At 36.9% G+C, this 19239-nt stretch overlaps 1 protein-coding gene across 14 annotated transcripts in view; it reads right to left on the bottom strand.

Moving 5' to 3' along the window:
* The window catches only part of MARK1 (microtubule affinity regulating kinase 1), a 57570-nt gene that overhangs the window by 13732 nt on the left and 24599 nt on the right, over nucleotides 1-19239 (bottom strand). For 12 of the 14 annotated variants that reach the window (XM_086878785.1, XM_086878787.1, XM_086878788.1 and 9 more), the window contains 9 exons: nucleotides 14098-14146; nucleotides 12914-12979; nucleotides 11913-11983; nucleotides 10843-10899; nucleotides 6893-7129; nucleotides 6686-6805; nucleotides 2544-2643; nucleotides 1915-2027; nucleotides 518-671 (listed from right to left, as the gene is read on the bottom strand). In XM_086878785.1, coding sequence (XP_086734911.1) covers nucleotides 518-671; nucleotides 1915-2027; nucleotides 2544-2643; nucleotides 6686-6805; nucleotides 6893-7129; nucleotides 10843-10899; nucleotides 11913-11983; nucleotides 12914-12979; nucleotides 14098-14146 — 967 coding nt within the window. Of the gene's footprint in view, nucleotides 1-517; nucleotides 672-1914; nucleotides 2028-2543; nucleotides 2644-6685; nucleotides 6806-6892; nucleotides 7130-10842; nucleotides 10900-11912; nucleotides 11984-12913; nucleotides 12980-13544; nucleotides 13677-14097; nucleotides 14147-19239 lie in introns of those variants that run through there. The other 2 variants (XM_086878796.1, XM_023922882.2) reach the window with 2 other exon arrangements.

Raw genomic sequence — 19239 nt, 5'->3', positions numbered from 1 at the left:
GCAGAAAATAATAATGTAAGTTAGGCAGAAAAAAGGATCAAGCATTTTAGAAATATTTATAGCAATTTGACAGCTGAGGAAAAAAATAATATCTTTAAATTAATGTTTTAAATACAAATTCCTTTTTGATAGAGGCATTTTCACCTGAAAACATTTCCTGAATACTTGGTAAAATTGTTGTCACTTGGAAGGAAACAATTTGGCCCCACAGCCAAGTGTAATGATAACATAATTGGCTTGCTGCCCTTGGGGCGATCCAGGGCAATAGCTGCCATTAGTTCCTAAACAGAAAACACCCTCAGCATCTCATTTAGTGAGTTAACCAAGTATCAAGCCCAAAGAATTAAATCTGCGAGGTGCATGGATCCAGATTTACCATGGAAATCTTTGTACAGAGACACGTCACAATGAGCTACACCACAAATGCACAGAGTTGGGGCCCTGCCAGGCTCACAAAACCCTGCCCATTCCCACTAAGCTGTGTCTGTAACTTGACTTGCTGGAATGTCATCCCCACCATGGTCGCTGAAGCGCCGCTGTTTCTGGTTGGTGGAGATGCTCCGCTGGACCTTCAGGTGAGCGGGGGACTGCACCGAGCTGTTGTTGAGGTCGCTGCTGGGACGAGACCTTTGACCCAAGTTGCTGCTGGACAAGGAATCACCTGCTTCAAACTACAAGGAAAACAGTTTTCAAACCATAAACAAAATTCAACACTACCAGTACTTTTATACCCTTACAAAGCAAAAAGTTCCAATCAAAGGTGCTTTTAAAAAATTTAACATTGTATCCAGAGCTGAATATTCCTCCAGATTCATTTTGTCACTTCATCTGTGTTTAATGAGCTTTAAAAACAGGTAGCTAAAGCTACACAGTTAATGAATGCTCAAAACAAAATAACAAGAATCTTGACAGAAACAAAAACGGTGCTATTTTGAAACCGAAGCCAGAGAATGGCTTTCCCTGCCTTTTTAAATTTTATTTCAAAGCCTAAAAGCATTCATAGCTCCGGAACAATTTTAAAATGCATTGGACTGAGTCAGAAGGACTAAAAAAGCAAGTAGTGACTAAAGGATTCTTTATGGCTTTCAAAACATCTTTATAAGGTCTGTAACTCAGTCACTGATTTGTTCATATCTAAGAAGCGCAAGTTCTATGTAAGAGCAGAGGAAAAGACAAATATCCTCTTCCAAGCAATTTGAGCCAAAATGATTTTAGACATATTCCCTACATCCTCTGCCATCACATGGGAATTCTGGCTCAGAGATGTGAGAAAATGCACTCAAGGATGCACATATCAGATTTACACTTTCTTGGAATTGAAGGAAGGCCAATGAAACAGCAGGGAAAAAATTCCTTCAAAAAGAAAACCTTGGTCTCTGATTTCTTGAAAAATCTATGTGGTCCCAAGAGATTTACAGATCCTTCTAGTTCCAAAACAATCACAAGATTTTTTGCCACAAATTTATTAATGACTGCAATGCAATAACATATTGAATAATTTCATATACTGTAGAACACTATGAATGAGAAAGGATGAGCACATTTCTAAGAAATAAAGGATGCCACATCTGAGTAGTCAGAAAAATAAATCCTATTATTTCAGATTTTAAACTGAAAACACACATGACAAGAAGAAAACTCGGCACTTGGAAGTCATGGCAGATAACTTCAGATTAACAGCCAGCTTTTTAAAAAAGCAGTTCAACATGTTTACAAGCAAACATGAACATACTGGAGAGATTTAATTTATTTCTTTGTATTGGAACTAACAAGATATCCAAGAGGATAGGAAGAGGTAAAAACATTCATAAGTTATCAATCACATTTCTTAAAAAGTTACAAAATAATTAATAAAAACATCATTCAACCCAGCAACATATAAAGGCCAAACCAGAAAATGTAAACAGCACTTACTTCAGGTGGTTTTCTACCTAGAAGCAGGTAAGTAGCCATGACTTCATCGTACTTTTGATTTACTAAAGATTCATGGATTTCTTCTCTTGAAAAGCCCATTGTGACCATAATGTCTAAAAGTAAAAAGAGTCAGATATATCAGCAGAATAAGTGTTTGGGTTTACTGTCAACTTAAGTGAAAACAGAAACACCTCTCTTTCACTGTTATTTTCATCTTGAAAACTCCCAACTATATTATACAGCTCTTAACTAATTTATACAACATTCAGTGTTATTCAACAAAAAATAAAGCACTGGCAAATAGAAACTATAAACAGCTATTGGGCCAATACAGTAACTTTCTCTAACCACAGCAGGCAAGTAGGGTTGCCCTCAAAATCTGTCTCCTTCATTCTCTTAAATTTTGTAGTCTTATTGGTCTTTTGCTGTGCTTGTAGATTGATGTCAGCTCAGTGAAGTCACAACAGTAATTATAAGGAGGCCACTGTAATAGCATTTCTCATTTAGATAAAAAGAACGTATTTTACTTGTATGATGAGATTGTAGGTCAAATTCTTAAGGGTTTAGTTTGCATTCCAAGATAAAACTGCCTGTGTCTACCAGATGCAACACCCTTCTGAAAGTCTTACCTATTCTTTTGGTGTCATTGAAATCTGGTTCAGGCTCAGTATATGGCTTTAGTTCTTCTTCTTCATGACCAACATTCATCCACCGATCCTTCATGATTTGCTAAGGAACAAAAAGAGCTTTAGGTCAACAGGCCCTTTACCATACCCCATTACACCTGTGCTAGCTTGTCTGCTGAAAAGCTATTTGAAGTTCATAATAATCTGAATGCTGTTCTTTCCCTCATACCTTTTCTCCTGACATCTTATTTAAAATCTTTCACATCTTTATATTCCCCTAAGTTCATTCTTCCTATTTACCATTCCCTACACAATCACCCTACCTAAAATATCAGAAAAAACACTGAAAACAAAGTCTTTTATTTTGTACCTTTCACTTCCACTGTCTTCTTATCTCATTTTGCCCACTGACTGACACTCATGGGTTCCTCTTGGTTAACATCCTAAGATGCTAATGCAATACTAGCTCTGTCATGATAAAGAACTCCTTTAAATAATATCAAAGGAAGACTTTAGAAACTAAGGAATAATTCAGGAATATTCTGATGCCTCCTACAGTCATTACTTTCAAGATCATGATACCAACTGGTCATTTTTTCCTATGGATCTTCTCACTGCACTTGACCTAAGTATGTTTCTAAGTTTTGCTGGAGGGAGAAACAACTCTTAACACTCTCTCTGCCATGCAGTTATTTACTCCAAAAATTTCTCTTGCCTTCTTTGGAAAATTTCCTTCTGTTGTGACCTGGATCTTATTGTAGGCCCTCAAGACTGATTGTCTGGAATCCCTAACATCACAATTTCTCCTTAAGGGCATATTCATCTTTTAACAGCTAAAATAATTCTCCCTCCTACAGCAACAGGCACATATCTCTTCAGGGACAGATGCTAATACTGCTCACTACATGGACACAAGAACGAAACAAGTGCCAGCAAATCAAGTTTCCCACAGGCTCTAAATATGCCTTACAAACACTGTATTAAGTTATTTCTCATGAAGAGCAAAAAACTCAATTTTCCATTGATATAACCAAATTCTTTGTGTGTAAGGCTGCTGCCCAATTACAGACCCCAATAGGTCTACCCTTACAAGAACAATACAGAACTTTGTGCCAATTAACATTTTGCTGACAATAACACTTAAAGATTTGTTCTATCATGGAATTGATTTTTTTGGCTTTTGATGGGATAAAGAGGGATTGTGAACACATACTGCTATATATGGCATTTCTGACACACAGAACATGAGTCTACTTGACTCATGTTGACAACAGACTTGGGTTATGTATTTGTAGCCATGCAGCAGAGAGCCTCCCCAAAGAGTACTATGCAGTCTCTGCAATCACATTTTTTTAAAGATACTGTTAAACAAATCTGAAATTTAAGCACAATGAAGTGGATGACAAATCACTGCTCAAATTCTACCTCCCTTTCTCGATCCTCCTTGAATTAACACACAAGCCTGAAAATTCCCACTTAGTTTTTCATGTCTCTTCAGCAGGTGGATCTAGAGTTCAATGTAATCCACTCTCTGTTTCCATCTGTTAAGTATCTACATTTCTGCTGGCTTCTGTCTTTGAAATACATGATCTCAGAGGCACACTGAGTTATTGTACAACTCTTAAACAGGCTCTTACAATCAAGCATTTTGAAGTGACACAAACAATCCAATTCCAGGATCAATACTACATTTGTGTAAGTTCTGCTGGCTTTCAGTCAGCTGATTAAAGAGCAACAGCCTTGGTCAGAATATTTAAAAATCTGAGTCAAACTGTACTTCTTAAACATCAACCCAAACTAAATTTCAACCAGCTAGATATTATTGATAGGATTTTCCTCAGTTTTCAGGAAAACTATCTAATAAAAATCTGGTCTGGCTCAAGTCCTGTCTGTGCCAAAATAATTTTGCTTTATTACACTCTAATTAGAAATCTGCTCTGGAGGAATTTCAGAGCAACACCATGCAAAAGAATTAAAGACTGGGGGAGAAGGAAAGAGGAATTTTTTGAAATCCTGACAGTTAAGAGGTATTTTCTGACAGTATATTTTTCCCATCTCTTCCTGGGTAGATTTACTTGTTTATATCAACATTCTCTTGTTTCTAAAATGCTTCTTCTCAGCTGCAACAATGAAAAAGTCTAGAGGAATCATTTTAATAAAGATTTGCCTGGTCCTGACTAGAGGATAAGTGCTAAGCCTAACCCACACAGTACTGATCCTGTATGGATCTCAGCTTTAATGCTGATGTCACTGACAAACATCCTTTTGGATGGTCTGCCAAAAACATGCATGGGAACTGTGAAGATGTATGGCTGGGACTAAGCAAATAATCAAAAGGCAAAGCACAAAAAATTCTCCCCACCTAAGATGACACTGTCTTTCCAACTAAAGTATACCTTCATTCTAAACATGTATTTTTAGAAGTGCTCAGACAGAAATTTCTTTCCAAACCACATACCACACTTTAAATGTGATTTCAGCAATATTCCTTTAAAAAAAAAAGGTTGTGATGACTCTCTTCTCCCTCTCAGGTTAGCATACAGATCAATGTCTGTTATCAGTATTTTGGAACTGGCTCAAGACCCTTGGTCACACATAACATTTACACGCTCTCTTTCACACAATCTGACAACCTCAGCCTTTCAGTGAGGCTGCTATCCAGCACCTCTCTCCAGGGACAGGAAGGAATTTTACAAGAACTGGGTAACACTACAATACCTAGAATAAAAGTGAAACTAGATTTGAAGAGAAACTGCTGAAAATCCAGAGGAAAATTCAATAAAAGAAAAAGCTACTTCCCTAAAACCTAAAAGTGACACAGCTAAACAGTGATCTTTGAATCAGTGATCTTTGACTACACTCTTACCATCATGTCCTTTAGACAGGAATCACAGAACATAATGAGCATGTATCAGTAATGTAGAAGCCATCATTCACTACTCTCTTTAGCACAGACTTTATTCAACTTAAAACTATTTAGAAAAAGCCATAAACCAGCATCAGCTCAGAATGAGTTGCCTGCAGACAGAGCTCAGTGAGTGCATGCTTCCTTGCACAGGTAGCATCCATGCCAGGAAGCATAAGTTATGCCACAACAAATAAAAAGCTGCTTAAATGAGATTTATTCACTGGAACACATCCAGTGCTGCACAAGTATGTGTAGAAAGATGAAACAAAAGTCACCAGTGATTAACTCATGCAAATACTATTTAAGAAGTATTCTATTTATTTTCTGCTCTACTTTCATCTCTATGGTAAGTAGGTGTTATTTTAAAAAAATCTCTCCCTATTAAAGAATTCACACAATAGAACCAGGCAGCTTTTAGAGTGAACTGTACACCAATTATTTGTTAAATATCAGCTATGCACAAGTACTATCCAATACATCAATCTTGAACAAAACAGCCCCTTAAAAACACTGAACCTTTTTGACACCTTATAAGTTGTGCACAGATAATCTCTGCATCCCAAGAAAAGAAAACCTAGTTTACTAACAACAACAACAATCATAACTTATTAGAAATCCCCAAAATGGATTTTACCTGAGAGACACGGCAGAAATTATTATAAATTTTCCAGCTACTCAGAAACAAAGCTACCAGAAGAGGGAGAAGAAAGGCTTGAACAGAAGTAACTAGCCATTATTAGCATATCATTCACAGAGCTCTTAGAGTTTACATGTATTATGGCACTAAAACAAACAAAAAAGCTTTTCCATCAGCTAGTTGTTCTTGTACCTATCTTTTTCAAGAAGTCATGAAAATGGAAGTCAAAAAAGCTTATGGTACTTGTTTTTCTGAAAAACTCCAGGAAGATATTTACAATCTTGTCCTGCTTTCCACAGATTTTGAACCAGCTCCATTATCTGACTGAAACAAGTGGGAACAGTTTGCACTTTGAAATGCTCTTAATTTAGTCGTTAGTCAGCTGCAATTAAGGTTAGATTTTCATTGATTAACACTTTCTATTTTCAACCTGCACTGTTTCTGGGGCATTTCCTTTTTTTTTTTTTTTTTTTGAAGACTTTTGGGCTCTCAAAACAGGAAGAAAGCATCTATCCTGAAAAATCAAGAATCCTCAAGCAACTGTTGTATTTTATGCTTTCGTAATTTGAACCCCCTTTTTTCCAAGACAAAATTACTTACTTCCAAGCTGCCTCTTTTTATTGGATTCAGTACTAGTAGCTTCTTCAGTAGATTTTCACAGTCTGTGGACATATAGAATGGAATGCGGTACTTCCCCCTCAGTACTCGCTCCCTCAGTTCCTGCCAAATAGGAGTTTAAAAGATGAGCTCCTCATGACACAGAAGATAACAGCCAGCAGAAGCCAAGCTTTCATGTTGTTACTGTACCTTTAGGTTCTGGCCATCAAATGGCAGTGATCCACTCACTAGTGTGTACAAAATCACCCCAAGGCTCCACACATCCACTTCAGGGCCATCGTATTTCTTTCCTTGGAAAAGTTCAGGAGCGGCGTAAGGCGGGCTGCCACAAAACGTGTCCAGTTTATTACCAACCGTGAACTCATTACTAAACCCAAAGTCTGCAATTTTTATATTCATATCTGAATCAAGCAGAAGGTTTTCTGCCTAAGAGGAAAATAAAAGAGGAAGAGGACAATTTTTGTATTAGAGTAAGTATAAATACATATATATATAGTACAGTGTATAATTTATCAATAAATACAAAAATGTTTCTTCTAAAACAGTTCACCATCTGCCTCTTTCTTGCAGAATAAAAGAAACTAATCCCCTCCTAGTATGTTACAAGGACTAAAATCAGCAGTGTTTACTCAAGAAAATATAACTATTAAAAGCAGCTAAACAAACTGAAAAGTCAGCTAGTGAATCAACTGAACATTTTATTTTCAGGAAGAAATAACGTAGTTCAGCTTTAGAGTGAAGTATCTAGACATCTCAGAATAGCTGTTGAAGCTTTTGACAGGTTCTTGCCAATTTCTGGTGCCAAGGAGAGTAAATCTAATCCTAGACATCATCTACCATTATGGCAGAGTAAATGTTAGAAGGAATTTAAGACTTAAGAAGTTACCTTCTTCTTCTAAGATGAAGCACTTCAAGCTACATGCTGTATCTTAGCATTCTGTACCAAAAAATCCTCTCCCTTTTATTATTAGTGTTTGCTTCAGCAGCAGTAACACCAAGGTGTCAGCACTCAAGTATTTAATTCTTTTCACACAGAATGTACTCTATACATCTAAGATCAATGCCTGTGTAGCAATCATGTGAATGCAATGCATCACATATACATAGATGCAAGTGTACAGGTACCTGGAGAGTCAATTAACAGTGTATTATATTTAGTATCACAGGTAGGTAAGAAGATTAAAAGGGTGAAATTGCAGAAATACTAATAAATTATTGGGGGAATAAAGTGATCTCTCAAAATGCAAGGATGCTGTGCCAGGAGTGCAGCAGAACTGGGACATGTTTATCTAACTGGGTCCCAGCTCCTGATCTGCATGTCAGCAACACAAGACAGCACCAAGCAGTGCCGTAATCCTGCTTTTTCAATAGGAGGCCAGATATTAACCAGAGTAGAGGGTTCCCCTTATTGCCAAACAACAGTTTTATAGCAAAGAGACATCTCTCATCAGATGCTATACTCAGAATTGAGTCCAGAAAACATAAAAATGTTTCAGCTCACAATCAGAGAAGCAGCAATCTAACTGTCAGCTGTTCAAGAGAGTAAACATGATTTTGTCTGGGTTTGTTTGAGTTTATTTGTAATATTTTTTCTTACACTCAGTGAACAGGAGACAATTAACTACCAGTATATCAAGCCAGTAGCCGCACAACAGAATTTAGCCTTTATCAGGAGTAAAATACAGCCCATTTTTACAAACTCTGTCCTGGAAAATATTTTATTTTTCCAATTCATGACCTGTAATTCCAGCTGGCTCCAGCTGATGTGCCTGCAGACAGATTCACAGAGCTGTTTTCCAGAGCTGACAGCCTTCTACACTACTTCACAAAGACTTCATTTTCCTTGTGGTGAAAACAGTACTGTCAGTGCAGCTGCTCTGTGATTACAACAGTCCTCCTAGTTCAACAGTACTTTGCTACCCAAGTGCCCCATGCTTTCAGGTTCCTTACTTCAGACAAGAACACCAAAAGACCTTTTTAATATGGCAAATAGAAAGATGATGCTCTTGTTGATTGCACGTTCAGAGAAAAAAGTATAAACTGAAAAAATAAGTTCTGTCCATCACAGGATGAGCAAAGACGGAATTCATTGCAGCCCTTTCTACACAACTTTTTATAATTACAAAGTAAAAAGGAGGCAATTCTACCAGAATAGCCTGGACAAACTTGCATATTTTCTTACACATTGCTCCAGTTTAGTCTGAAATAACTTGTAAATAATAGAGTTTACCCTGTTATTAAAGCCAAAAGTCTTATCAAAAATATCCGAAGTGGTGCTAGACCTCTGCCTTGTTGTGCTGCAGTATCAATTGCTCAATGTGCTGATACCATGGAGAGTCAACAGAAGCAGATGAGAATGCAGACACCACTTTAAAGTTGCTTTTTCCATCTCTGCAGCTCCATGAGAAGAGTTTTACATGAGACAGAGATGTCATATCACTTGGAAAGAAGAGATGAAGCAAGAACACCTCCTCAAAGACACACATTTAGCCTTTTTTTCCTTTGGAAAATGTATTTTTCATCAGCTAGGCTGACTGGCTCTCAACCACACTTTACTATGAACTTTTCAAATGAGTCTAGCATAATTCCAGCCAAGAGAAGACAGAGAGAAAAAATCAAATGAAGTTATTTTGGAGCCTGCCTGGCTGTCTTGAAAATAGGCAGGAGATCAGCAGCAGACTCTTTGTGGAAGGTAGTTCCTGTGTTAATGCTGCAAAGCTGTTACGCATAGGCTCGAGAGCACGGCCTGTGAGCTGTGTGCGCTATGGAACTAAGAAATGGGAGAGAGGTGGAGACTCTAAGGGGCTCCTGGAGAAAGAGCAAGATACAGGATGCTGAGTAACTGCAGGGGTTAATGCAGCAAGATTCAGTCAAATAGCTAGGCTGAAGGAGCCAGAGCTAGATAAGCATGAGGAGGTGGCTGGCTCCCTACTCCCAGCTGAGTGTGGAACCAAGAGAACCAGTGAAGGGCTTGACCTGGCTGGCCAGGGTGCAGCCTTCTGCAAAGCTCAAAAGCAGTGGCTGCAGTAAGATCCAGGGAGTTTGACAAAACATTTACAGGCTCCAAACTGTCAGGGAAGACATGGAGGAATTTTTTTTTAATCAAGATTTTGGTGAGATCCAACCCTTTTCTTTCCTTGCATTCTGACTTCAGAGTGCTGGGCAGTCATCTCCACCATCAGATGACAACACTCCTGGGGCAGGGACAACTGAGCAGAAAAGGATGTATTTATTATCCATCCTCATGTATGCATACAGGAACTGGCAGATTGACAGGTATCAGGGAACAGATTTGTAAGAATGAGGTTGAAAGAATGCTGCAGTGCATTATAAGACAAAAGATACTGGTGAAAAAAAGTCCTTAGGAATTATTCAACCTCAGCTTTTCACAAGTATTCAGATAGATAAGTAAGAAAGAACCTACACCAGTGTGTTCTTTATCAATGTTCAATGACATCAAAGCAACAGCACAAGAAAGCTTTTAAGTGGGTGAGGATGATGTCCAAGTCCCATGATACCTAAACCTGGCATGAAGACAACTTCAGGCAAGGCTTAGCTTGTACCTGCATGTGCTGAACTCTTAATATAGTCTGGTGGTTCACACAGATAGATTATTTAAAAGGATAAAAAAAACAAAAACAAACCAGTTGATTTCTATTTAGCCTTAATTGATTTTTCCTGCCCAAATTAAACACTAAAATATAAAGCCGAAACCCTAACGGATTAAAAACCTAACATACTATTTATAAATCACTAAGGAAACACTGTTTTATATATCTTTGCAATATACTTTAACTGAAAATATTTTAATTAAGTTGTGATGGCTGGTATCAATTGATCTTCTGCAGCTTCACTGTGTAGATACCAGCATAACAGCAGGTATAATTCTTTGGAGAGCCTGTCTTTTTCTTAAATCCAAAACTGGAATGAAACTAACACATGTTCTATTCTTGTCTCCCCCCTGTTCCAACAGGCAAGCTATATTATTTTTGTGGTTCAGGAAATTGAGAATAAAATATAAGTGAGAGTTCCCTCATTCATATATTTGAGGCGTTCACAGGCAGTGGCAAGGTCCAATATATAGAATGAAATTAAGTCTGTATGACAGGCAGCAAAAAGTAAAACAAGCAACAACCTACCTTAAGATCACGATGAACTATGCATTTTTGATGACAATACTGTACAGCAGATACAATCTGAAACACCAAGATCATCAGTGAAATACTTTATTTCAAATTAAAAAATAAGTTTTTGCATATAATTTAGTAATTTTTTTTCCTGATATGACTCACTAGAATGTAAGAAGTTAATAAATGAAGTGTTTATCTTAAAATAGACATCCAAATTTCTTTCATTAAAGTTTAGATACCAAAACTATAAAGTCCCTATAAGTAGCTAATTTTCCTACTAAAAGGAATAGTACATACCACTCAAGACAATTGGAGAAACATTTTTTTAAAATGCAAATCAACCAATAGCCATAACTATTGAAAGGAAATTAATCCACCCTTCAAGCCAGTGGCCAGATACATCATCTCAGATTTTATCTTCTAAAACATCAGCTGTGTATCATTGCAATTTATCCCTAGCAGAATAATTAATTTAAAATTTTCACGTCTTCCACATACACAACGAAAATGAAGTCTGAAACAGCAAGTTACGAGCAGTTTCTTTAGATGTTAATTATGTAACTTAACATATATTATTATATATATATCTAAATTATATAACTTAATACTAAAAAACACCAAGCTTGATATATTTATCTGATTAAAGCTTTTCCAAAACAACCACTAAAACCAGGGTAAGAAAAGAATTAAGATGAAAAAGTTGTAATAAGAATATAAAAGCCTATTACAGAATAGCCTTCATACAGAACAGTGTGACATGACTGTCATGACATCAGCATCTCCAGATATAACAGCTGTAAAATTCTAAAATATTCAGAAAAAGATTTAAACCTCAAGTGAGTCACAATAAAAAAAGTGACTCTTAGGAACACTGAGTTAAAGAAAATGTAAAACAATTTTACTATTTTTAGACAGTATCTAGGAAGCAGATACTTTTCTGGGATTTTTTCCACTGCAGCTTTAATAAATATTATCAAAACAATTTCTTGTTAAGTAGAAGAAGTTTGCTCATGCTCATGTCTACCTGAAAACAACGTAAATCAAAATTAAAAAAAAGAATGAACACATTCATTTCATACCTGCCTGAATTTTGAACGAGCCTCTTTTTCTTTCATTCTTCCATGTGCAACTAGATAGTCAAACACTTCTCCTGATCATGACAAGGACAAAACATCAACATTAATTTTTTTTACTATCACACACAATCAAAACATGCTTGAAAACAACACACATCCCACACTGCTCCCCTACTTGAAGGGAAAGGAAATAGAAGCAGCCAAGAAAAATTCCTTTTGACTTCTCATTGGATTTCATTCAGACAAAAAATAACTAAGTAGTAAAAATGGAACCCTTAATACTGAGATTTCTTTAGTTTTTAAAATAAATCACTGTGAAACAAACAGAATCAATCACTAAAAATATTCATATCATGCGTACAACACATTGGGAATCAGGCAACTTATGCCCCAGATTTGTTTTGCACATCTCTAGTGGCTTCACTTAACATTATTTATATTATTTCTGCTTATTCCCTCTTGCTCTTTTCCTAATAAAGCTGGTCAAATGCCTTTCAGATCCCCATTTTTGCACTGTCTTTCAGCAGCCTTTCCTAGCAGATCACTGGCACTGTGCTGGATTCTCTTCCCACATTCAAACATTTCCCATTCAGATGCTAAGCAGCTTCTCAAGCAGGCACTCACTATCCCTCTCACTATGAGCCTGCTGGTTCCCCTTCCTGTGTTACTGATTCCCATCCTCAGATCTGCCTCTTCAAGTGCTTTGGCACACATTTGCAAGATAAAATAAACCTAAATATAGCAGATAAATATGAGTCCAGAGTTTTTACCAGAATCTGTGCCAGATTATCTCCTGATACTGCAGCATGAACCTCAGAATGGGGACTACCCTTGAGCACAAACCTAAGAGGCTACTTAACAGAATCAAGAAATCCTGCCCTGGGAAGTCTGCTGGGACTACTCTCAAGGCCAGATTGGAATAACCCATTAAATCCTTAAAGCGTTTCTAGGCATGTAACCGGCATTTCAGTTTATCCTTAACGCACATTTCAGAATCCACTTACCCCCACTGGCATATTCCATTACCAAATACAACGTCTTTTCAGTCTCAATAACTTCAAATAATTTTACTGCAAGAAAAATGAATGAGAGATTGCAGCCAGGAGTAAAAGGAGAGCACAAACAAACAATTATACTCATGGAATGAGTATAACTTATGACCAGTGATAATGCTAAATCATACAGAAACTTTATATCCTTTAGGTTAGCATTCTTTTGAGGGGGAAAAAGACCAAAAATTAATTTCTAAATCACAGTTGATAATAAAGCATATTAATTGACAATTTTCTCAGAAGTTTATGCACACTGTACAAACGAGTTCATGCTGAAATTAGTGTTTAATTTGACACAGACTTAATTTAAGAACATACAAACCTCCCTTGTTTTTCTAGCAAACTGCTCACAGTCAGAAATCTGAGATTCTGACCAACTAAAAACCAAGTGGATACCAGAAACGTTAAGTCTGACTTGCCTCAGATTGCAATATAACCAGTCATACAAAACAAACACACCCCCACCACCACCCCCAAGAAAACAAAAAACAGCAGAAGCTATGAATGCTGAAAAAGCAACAAACAATTTAAGGGATGAGAAGGGAGTGCCTAGCATGTAATAACTTGTACACCTCGTCCATACCTTGTATGCAACAAGCCCTCTGGCCGATTCAGGACCATTAACTGTCTCTGGAACAAGACTGTCCAGCCCTCCTCAGCCAGAAGAATTGTCATCACAAAGTAGGGCCCTGAAGCTGTGGGGTAGGTGAAAGAACTAAAGCAGAAAGGGAAAATTACATACTTGGTAATTCTAATTTTCTGGAAATATCAGTCAGCAGGACTCTTTCCTAGACTGAACTAATGGAGTTCTGCTACTCTCTCCAAAGAAACTCATGCTTTTGGGTCTCAAGAATAATTTCAATAGAAGAGGGGAGTTGGGGTACTGATAGACCAGAGAGCTCACATCTCCTACTCTGTGTAAGGCTTTTCTGAACTGAGCAGTTTACCTCCTCTGAGCAAAATCCTTGATGCAAGCATAGTCAATAAAAGAGGTGATACAATGAAGCATTTACCAGATGCTTACTATCCTATTAGCTCCAAAGATAGTTTAACAGCAGTACATTCAAATACAGCCAACACAGTAAAATGTAAACAGTATAATAGAAAAAAAGTCTGCAGAAATGCAGGGCTCCTACCAATATTGGGATGATTCAGAATCTTCATTATTCGTACTTCTCGAAACAACTGTCAAGGAAGCAGAACAATTTCCTTAGAAAGGGTTTATTAAGGAAAAATTACACAAAATATGCAATTTTAAATGCCAAAAAGACAGAAAAGGCCACAGAAAGCAGCTTTAGCATAAAATATAGGTAAATAAAGTGCAGTGAACTCCAGAAAACAATCTACATCTTATATGCATTAAATAAATACAGCCACTACAAATAACTACATACCAAAACCAGACTAATTTTCAGGCTTTATGCAAACAGACACACTAAATTGTATAGCCCTTTCTGGAGTTTCACACTGACCAAACCCCACAGATTATTCACACAAGTATTCACTCCCTAATTTCTTTGGTGACTGGCAAGCTCAGCCAACTATCCTGACCACATCAAACCTGCAGGTGCAAGTACAAGGTACAGCACTAGAGAAAAGTCACACACAGATGTTCAAATGGAATCAGATACCAGGGATTCTGAAATCCTGCAAGTGCTGCTGCTGCTCCACAGAGGTGAAGTAGGCAAGTCTGCTTTTCCCACAGCTACCAAATTTTACATTGGTCACAAGTAGCAGCAATCCCCCTCTCTCCCCCTGCAAGTCCTGAAGATTTATCATTGCTGAAAGTCTGCTGTATGACACTGAGTCACGTAACTATAAACAACTGGACAAACTGAAAGCCCTAAGAATATATTCTTCACACAGATTTTTTTTTTTCTCAAAACAGAAAAAAAGAGGTTATTGCTCCTACATTTCAATATTCATGGCTTTATCAACTAGAGGTGGATCAAGAGGCTCAAAGGAAAGAAGACAATGAAAGAAATCAAAAATGCCTATGTAGTTTGGTGCTGAGTACTTGAGGCTGGCAATACTGATGGGCTTGCACTGTTTAACTGAACAGCACAGCCCCTGTTTACTGTGCTGCACACTCTTTGGTCCCTTATTGGGCTAACATAGGATGCCAAAACAAATGAAGAAATGCTCACTCCTCAGCGTAATGCTTAGACATTTTAGAAACATCTTGGCACCACAGTCCTCCTTACAGAGAAACTGGGCCCAACACATCGTGTTGTTGCTCTTTTGTTTCTCTCAAATCTCAGAGACATCTCACCCTCCATTTTTAAGATTAGTCCCATCTGATCAGATGCAAACCTTGCAAAAGGGTACAGTGAAGCAAACCAGAGACCAAACAGCTCCCCAAAGAGTAGCACTATGTATTCTGTGTTTCTAAACTTCTGCATTTATTCTACAAGTTAAGACTACAGAACAATATCTTATTGAAACTCAGCTTTTGATACAGTATGATTACTACAGCTCTGGCAATAAATAATATTACTGTTTTGGATTTGTGTTATTTAAGTATTGCATGCTAGTTACTAGGCACTTGCCTCATAACAGCCATTAAAACAATTTCAGAGAGAAGCAAAGATTACAGAAGCATTTCTCTGATTAAATAAGAACAGATGCAGTTTACTTATGTCTAAATCACAAAACAAGGGTATATAGCATTATGCATCAGAATTAACTTCAGCAAATATATTTTCCTCATGAAATTTGTTATTGCTAAGAAAAAACATCACACCAGCATGTTCTTTGTGAATTTGTTGTTTTTCTAAGTATTGGAATTTGTTGCACAAGAATAAATTTCTTAGCTAAATCAATACAGACTAATCAGAAGCTAACAAATCTGCTTCAATGGATGGTAAAGCATCAGAAGAGCTCCTAAGCAGGTATGTGGAAAATCAGTTCCTCCCAAAAGACTGGAAACCTATTTCATAACTTAACACTATTAACACTGGTATAAGAGGTACAGCAATGAACACATACCTTTATAAGCACAATTAAAATATGAGACTTCTACAGAAAATTTCAACCCTCAATTTTATATTTAATACAAAGCACATGGGCACTGAAAAAAAACCAAGTTGCGCATTTTTCTATTCAATATTCTCACAAGATTTACAAGTTTACTAACTGGTTTAAGATTCAAATTGATTTTACAGTGACATAAAATTTTGTTCCACAAGTATTTCTGAATAAAAGCCTTAACAGTACTTGAGGACATTATTTTACATTGCAACTCTGCATTCCATGAAGCACTACTTTGCGATAAATCCCCTCCCCCATGCAGAAGCATGCTGGTTATTAACACCTGCAATGTCAATAATTATCTATTTACAAATATAAACACCTTTAGGCAATAACCACTACACCCCTCAGTAACACTTTGGATACATCTTTTCCTTTGCATATAGAGGTATTTAAGCAAAAAGACCATAGTTATTTCCTACAAAGCCAAGTTTGTTAAATTTATAAAACTCTGGACAGAACAGTGATACTTGTTCTTCTCTGAGGACAAGGCAACCTGCTGCAGGATTATCATCTATTTCAATGACAAAAAATAGCATTTCCAGAATTCAGAAACACCTGTCTTTTCCTGAGCAGCACTGTTCTTCTCTCTCAGAAGCTGTAAGTACTCCCTGACTTCACTCTCCTCACCCCACCAGAGATTTATAGGACCACTTTTCATTCTTAAAAAGTGTCCCCATTCAAAAAAGCCCTTGAATAATCATCTCCTTGTTGGAAAGGTGCTGTAGCCTCATAATCTTCACTTATAGAAAGGGAGAGCCAGCATCACACTCAGTTCCTAAAATTTGTAGTTAGGACTGTCGACAGGACTTGAAAAATTGTTTCCTGTGGTTCCAGCTTAGTTTTCCAAAGTACACACCATTAACAACATTTCTACCTGCTGTCAGATTGACACCTATGTTTAAGATATACTTTAAAGTTTATGTTTTAAGTCACTGCAGTAAAACTGAAAATTTTCAGTTAACCAAGGCTTTGTCTTGCTTTGAAAAATGTGCTTAAAAGTTGCTCTGCTTTCTAAACTGTTACTGAGAAGGGATGTGGCAAAAGAAGCACTGCTTTCAATAGGTAACATATTGAAATTGTTCCAAAACTTCTTCTACTACTTTACTTCTGTTCTGCTTTTCTTAACAGAGGGAATTTAAGTTAGAAGCTCCAAGTATGTTTAAAAAATAAAAAGCTTGCTGACCCCTACCACATGCATATCTGAAATAACCATTTCCTAACTAAACCTATTAATGAAAAAAAAACCCACCTTCTGCACCACTAGCAGTTTGCAGAAGAGCAACATAATGCTATTTCAGAAACATCCCTGGTGAAGCTGGTACAAGACAAAACTTTCAATATAGCAGATATGCAAAAATCTGCTATTTTGATATGAGTTTTGTGTTACGACAAAACCCGAATACTTACATTCGGGAACAAATTACAATAGTGACAATGGAAAAAGCTAGGTCAGTACAGGATGTTACTGTCAAGACAGCAAGTCATCAATAAAGCCTGTTCTGTTTGAAACAGATTCTTGCTGAGTATGGTGGTAACCATATACTGGACAAACTGAAAACAAAACAGAAAGGTAGGACCCTTAATTCAACTTGGGTTTTCTGTTTAAAGAGGTGGAGGTCCCGGAGTGGGAAATATAATGTAAGTTAAGACTATCACACTGCATGGACAAGAAAGCAAAACTAAAAATTCACAACATCAGCTTACTTAAGCCATCAAATGTTAGGCCATGACACAAGCTAAAATAACAGTGTGAAGTACCCTGTCCATACTACAGGGCATGAAAACCATTGGTGAGCAGCTAAGAAGAAATGAAACACTCTTTGCTTTCTTACCCATGAGTAACTACAGACCCAGCTTGTATAACACTTCCAGCAAGTGAAGTATGTGCTCAAATATTTCTGTTTACAAAACAGAATGGTGCATGTGAAGCCATGATGACTCATTTAACTTATTTAGGTCAGTAGCAAGCACTGTAGCAAAACCGACTCACACTTGGTATCTTTCATACTTTGATGAATGGAAAGGAGATGGTTTCATGAATGACCCCATGCCCAAGATAACTACAAATTTATCTTGTTTGATTAATAATAATCAGTAGTGACTGAAGGTCTAAAAGTTTTGCTGCACTGCATACAATTTATCACCTTCGAAGTTCAAGAGACTGTCCTCTCAACCATGAGAATTTAGATGGGTTCAGACTTAGGAGTGGTATTTTTGCGCCAGTAGCATTACTTCAGTGTCATCTATAAACCTTCATTAGCTGAGTGCCTGTTCCTATTAACACAAAACTATCACTGCTTCCCATTCCCAACACTACCTCTCCAAGAAAAATGCCCAACCACTTAACAGCCCTTCGTTGACAAAATTATACAACTTCACATTGCTGTGATACTAAATATTACATAAAGAATCAGAAACATAATATAATAGTAAAGTGCAGAAAGAAAAAAAAAAGGTGACTTATTTCACAGAACAGAAAAGGAATTTCTATTATTTTACTTGAAATTTACAAATGACCCATTAAAATATTAACAGAAATTATCTTAAGCATGCTAATAAACCACCCTCTCACCCTTATTTGTTTTATATGCACAGTTGCTCCAGTGACACTGCAAAAATCGTGCTGAAGTTTACTTAAGAGCTTTCAGGCAATCAATATTCATTCACTCAGCCACAGCTGAAGACATATAAAGCTTCAAAACAAAATTATTTTTTATGAAAATCGTAATATTTTACAAATGAAAACATGATACCAACAAATTACCCCATTTTTTAGTGTGAGCAGATGATGCATGGGATCAATATATTTAGAAGTTACTGAAAAATGGAATTGCAATTAAATCACTAAATGCAAATGTCTATCCTTACTTCTACTATCAGCTGCTTCTAACAGTACCTAACACTGATTCTCTTGTTGCCAGCTTCCCACTCAGAAAAAACAAGTAACAGCAGCAATGTCCTATTGTGCGAGTATTTTATGTACTATTTGTGCAGTGTGACAGAATCTTTTGTATGCTATGAAAGTCTTATTTATACTTGGAATGGTTTATTGAATTATTATTATTTTTGTTTAAAACTATTGTCCCAAAGCTGAGGTTTTTTTTTGCTTAGTTTTCCAGAAAGTTTTAACATATTTTAGCTTCTCAGGGCTCAACAATGAGACAAACGCAGCTCTTCAACTGTGAATACCAAGCTAGGTAGGAAACAAGCTACGTGAGCAGCACAGGATTTCCACAATATGCTCT

Source organism: Cyanistes caeruleus, chromosome 2, assembly GCF_971803275.1.
Source record: "Cyanistes caeruleus chromosome 2, bCyaCae1.hap1.1, whole genome shotgun sequence".
NCBI lineage: Eukaryota > Metazoa > Chordata > Aves > Passeriformes > Paridae > Cyanistes > Cyanistes caeruleus.
Note: the sequence above shows the minus strand (reverse complement) of the source record. Positions and strands in the feature narration are given on the sequence as shown.